We start from the raw sequence: 2,257 nt of genomic DNA on the forward strand, positions 1-2,257 counted from the left end.
TTAACTTCGCCATTATGCTTTAGCCGCAATACCGGTAATTTGCCGGCATATTCCCGGGGGGTTCGTGCCCGGCTAATTGCTAGCGCCCCTTTTTTTTTTTTGTTAAGCGGTTTCGCCCGTGCATTTAACGCTTTCCGTTTTTTGCCAAACGGTTTCGCCCGTATTTTTAACATATTGCCCTTTCCCAATACGGCTTATTTTAAGCCGTTTGTACCGCGCGTGCGACCCCGTAAGTAACCGGTAGCTTACGGTATCCCGTTAAACCGCCCCAATGCCCGGCAACGCTTAAAAAAACCGGTTATAAAGCTTTATAGCATTCGGAAAAATGGGTTCGTACCGGTATATAAAAGGCTTTTTTTCCCGTTTAAAATTACGAACCCTTTTTTTTCCTTTTTGTACACCCAATAATTATTTTAATAATTTTAACGATTGTAACCGTAAATAATCGGTATTTAACCGTTTTTTTAAATATTTGGACCTAACCGGTAGCTGCAAATGTTATTTTTTATACCTAATTACGTAAAAAAGGTAATATTTTTTCGGGTATTCGCTTTGGGTTTTTCGGTCCTAACCGGCTCGCTGGCCTTTCCTAACAACCCTTTGGTATTTTTTCCAATTATTGTAATTTAATCGAATTTGGATTCGGTTTCGCCAAAGCTTCCAATCTTTTAAATCCTTAACGATCGCTTTACCGGTAACCTTTCGGTAAGCTTTTTAAATGTCGCGGGTTTATCGGGCCCTTTTACGCTTGCAACCTTTTAAAGCTTCCGCAAACGTTTTACCGGTAACCCCCCGGCGGGCTTTAACCGCCGCGGCAAAAAAACCTCCGCCGAAAAAAAGCGTAAAGCGCGCAACGAACGCCGCCGTAACGTTTTTAATTCCAATAAACCTGCCCCCAAAACGGACATTGCTTTTTTTTCGCTTTATATAAGTATCCGCAACGCGCTCCCGTTGCGGGAAGTTATCGATTTCCAATAAAGCAATAATTAGGACTTTATTTATTTGCCTTTTTTTAAAAACAATTATACGGAACGTGCGATGTTTTGTAACCGCTATTTTGGTTATTAAGCATATTAAAACTATACCGTTAACCCCCGTATGCCGATATGCTTCGATAATTGTACGGGGTCCTTTAAATATATTTATTGCAAAAACGTAATCGGTAACAAGGTTTGCGTTAAGCTTTTCGAATGGTTTTGGAAAATGGCCCAAAACCTTTACAAAATTTTAAATACCGTTTATAAGCAATTGCTTAAAACAATACCAAAGCTTTTCGAAAAGCTTACCAAAGCCCAATTTCGCGCCCGCAAAGTTATTTAAAAAGCCAAATCCTTCCATACTATGTCGGCCGAGCAATTTGCGCGCTACAAACGTTAAACCGTTATTTAAAAGCGCATTTAATGCAAAATTGCTAGCGCTGCAACATTAAAAGCTATTTAAAACATTTTTTAATAATTTTACGCTATCGCCGTTTAAACGAAAAGGCAGGTTTAAGCTTTAGCTAGCATCGGTAACTTTTTTAACAAGGTAAAAGCGTTTTTTAAGCGTTTCGAAAAAGGTATAATTGCTTTTTTTGGTAGTATTGCCGTTAATTTTGCTACGATTGCGGCGCATTCGGATACCCAAATTTACAACCGCGCGGTTTCCCGTAAAAGTGCGGCGTCCGTATTGGCGCCGGGAAGTACCGCCTTCGGCGCTAACAATTTTAGCGGTAACGATTGTAACGTTAGCAAAAAAAACGTAGTTTTTAAAGGTTTTGGTTTTTTTAAATACGGCATTTAATCGATTTTTTTTACATATTTTCCTAATTAATTATTGGTATCCTTTTTTTAAAAAGTAATTAATTTTAAATCTTTTTCGTTAATTTGTTACAATTAAAACCATAATTTCCTTTTGTTATATTGCTTTTGCAATATTGCGAAATCCCGGTATCCATATTTACTAGCTAAGCTTTAATGCTTTAATAAATAATTTTAAAATGCTTTTTTTTTGCCCCTTTAATGGGTTTAAATACCGCCGATATGCATTTGCCGCTATTCGAACGTTTAAGCCCGTTCGCTATGCCATTCGAAAATTTTTCCATTTCTTTTTTGGGCAAGCAATAATGTTTTTTATTACAACGTACGTTTAAAGTACGGTAATTGCTTTAGCGTATCGCGCTAAGCATGCTTTTTACGGGCTTTCCAAAATATGTTATATTTTATATGTCCTTCGGAATTTAAATATATTGCATTATTAATTTAAAACGTTTTTTGTA

General features: G+C 37.1%; 1 protein-coding gene across 1 annotated transcript; it reads right to left on the reverse strand.

The window, feature by feature from the left end:
• Window positions 1–729: 729 nt before the first annotated feature.
• GGTG_13672 (hypothetical protein) lies at window positions 730–1,416 on the reverse strand (the record flags this gene model as incomplete). Its single annotated transcript, XM_009231589.1, has 2 exons — window positions 730–1,079; window positions 1,236–1,416. Coding segments are annotated over 2 exons (531 nt in total), but the record flags the coding sequence as incomplete, so codon positions are not given.
• Between the last annotated feature and the right edge of the window lie 841 nt (window positions 1,417–2,257).

The sequence above is a fragment of the Gaeumannomyces tritici genome, assembly GCF_000145635.1.
Source record: "Gaeumannomyces tritici R3-111a-1 unplaced genomic scaffold supercont2.31, whole genome shotgun sequence".
NCBI classification, from domain to species: domain Eukaryota; kingdom Fungi; phylum Ascomycota; class Sordariomycetes; order Magnaporthales; family Magnaporthaceae; genus Gaeumannomyces; species Gaeumannomyces tritici.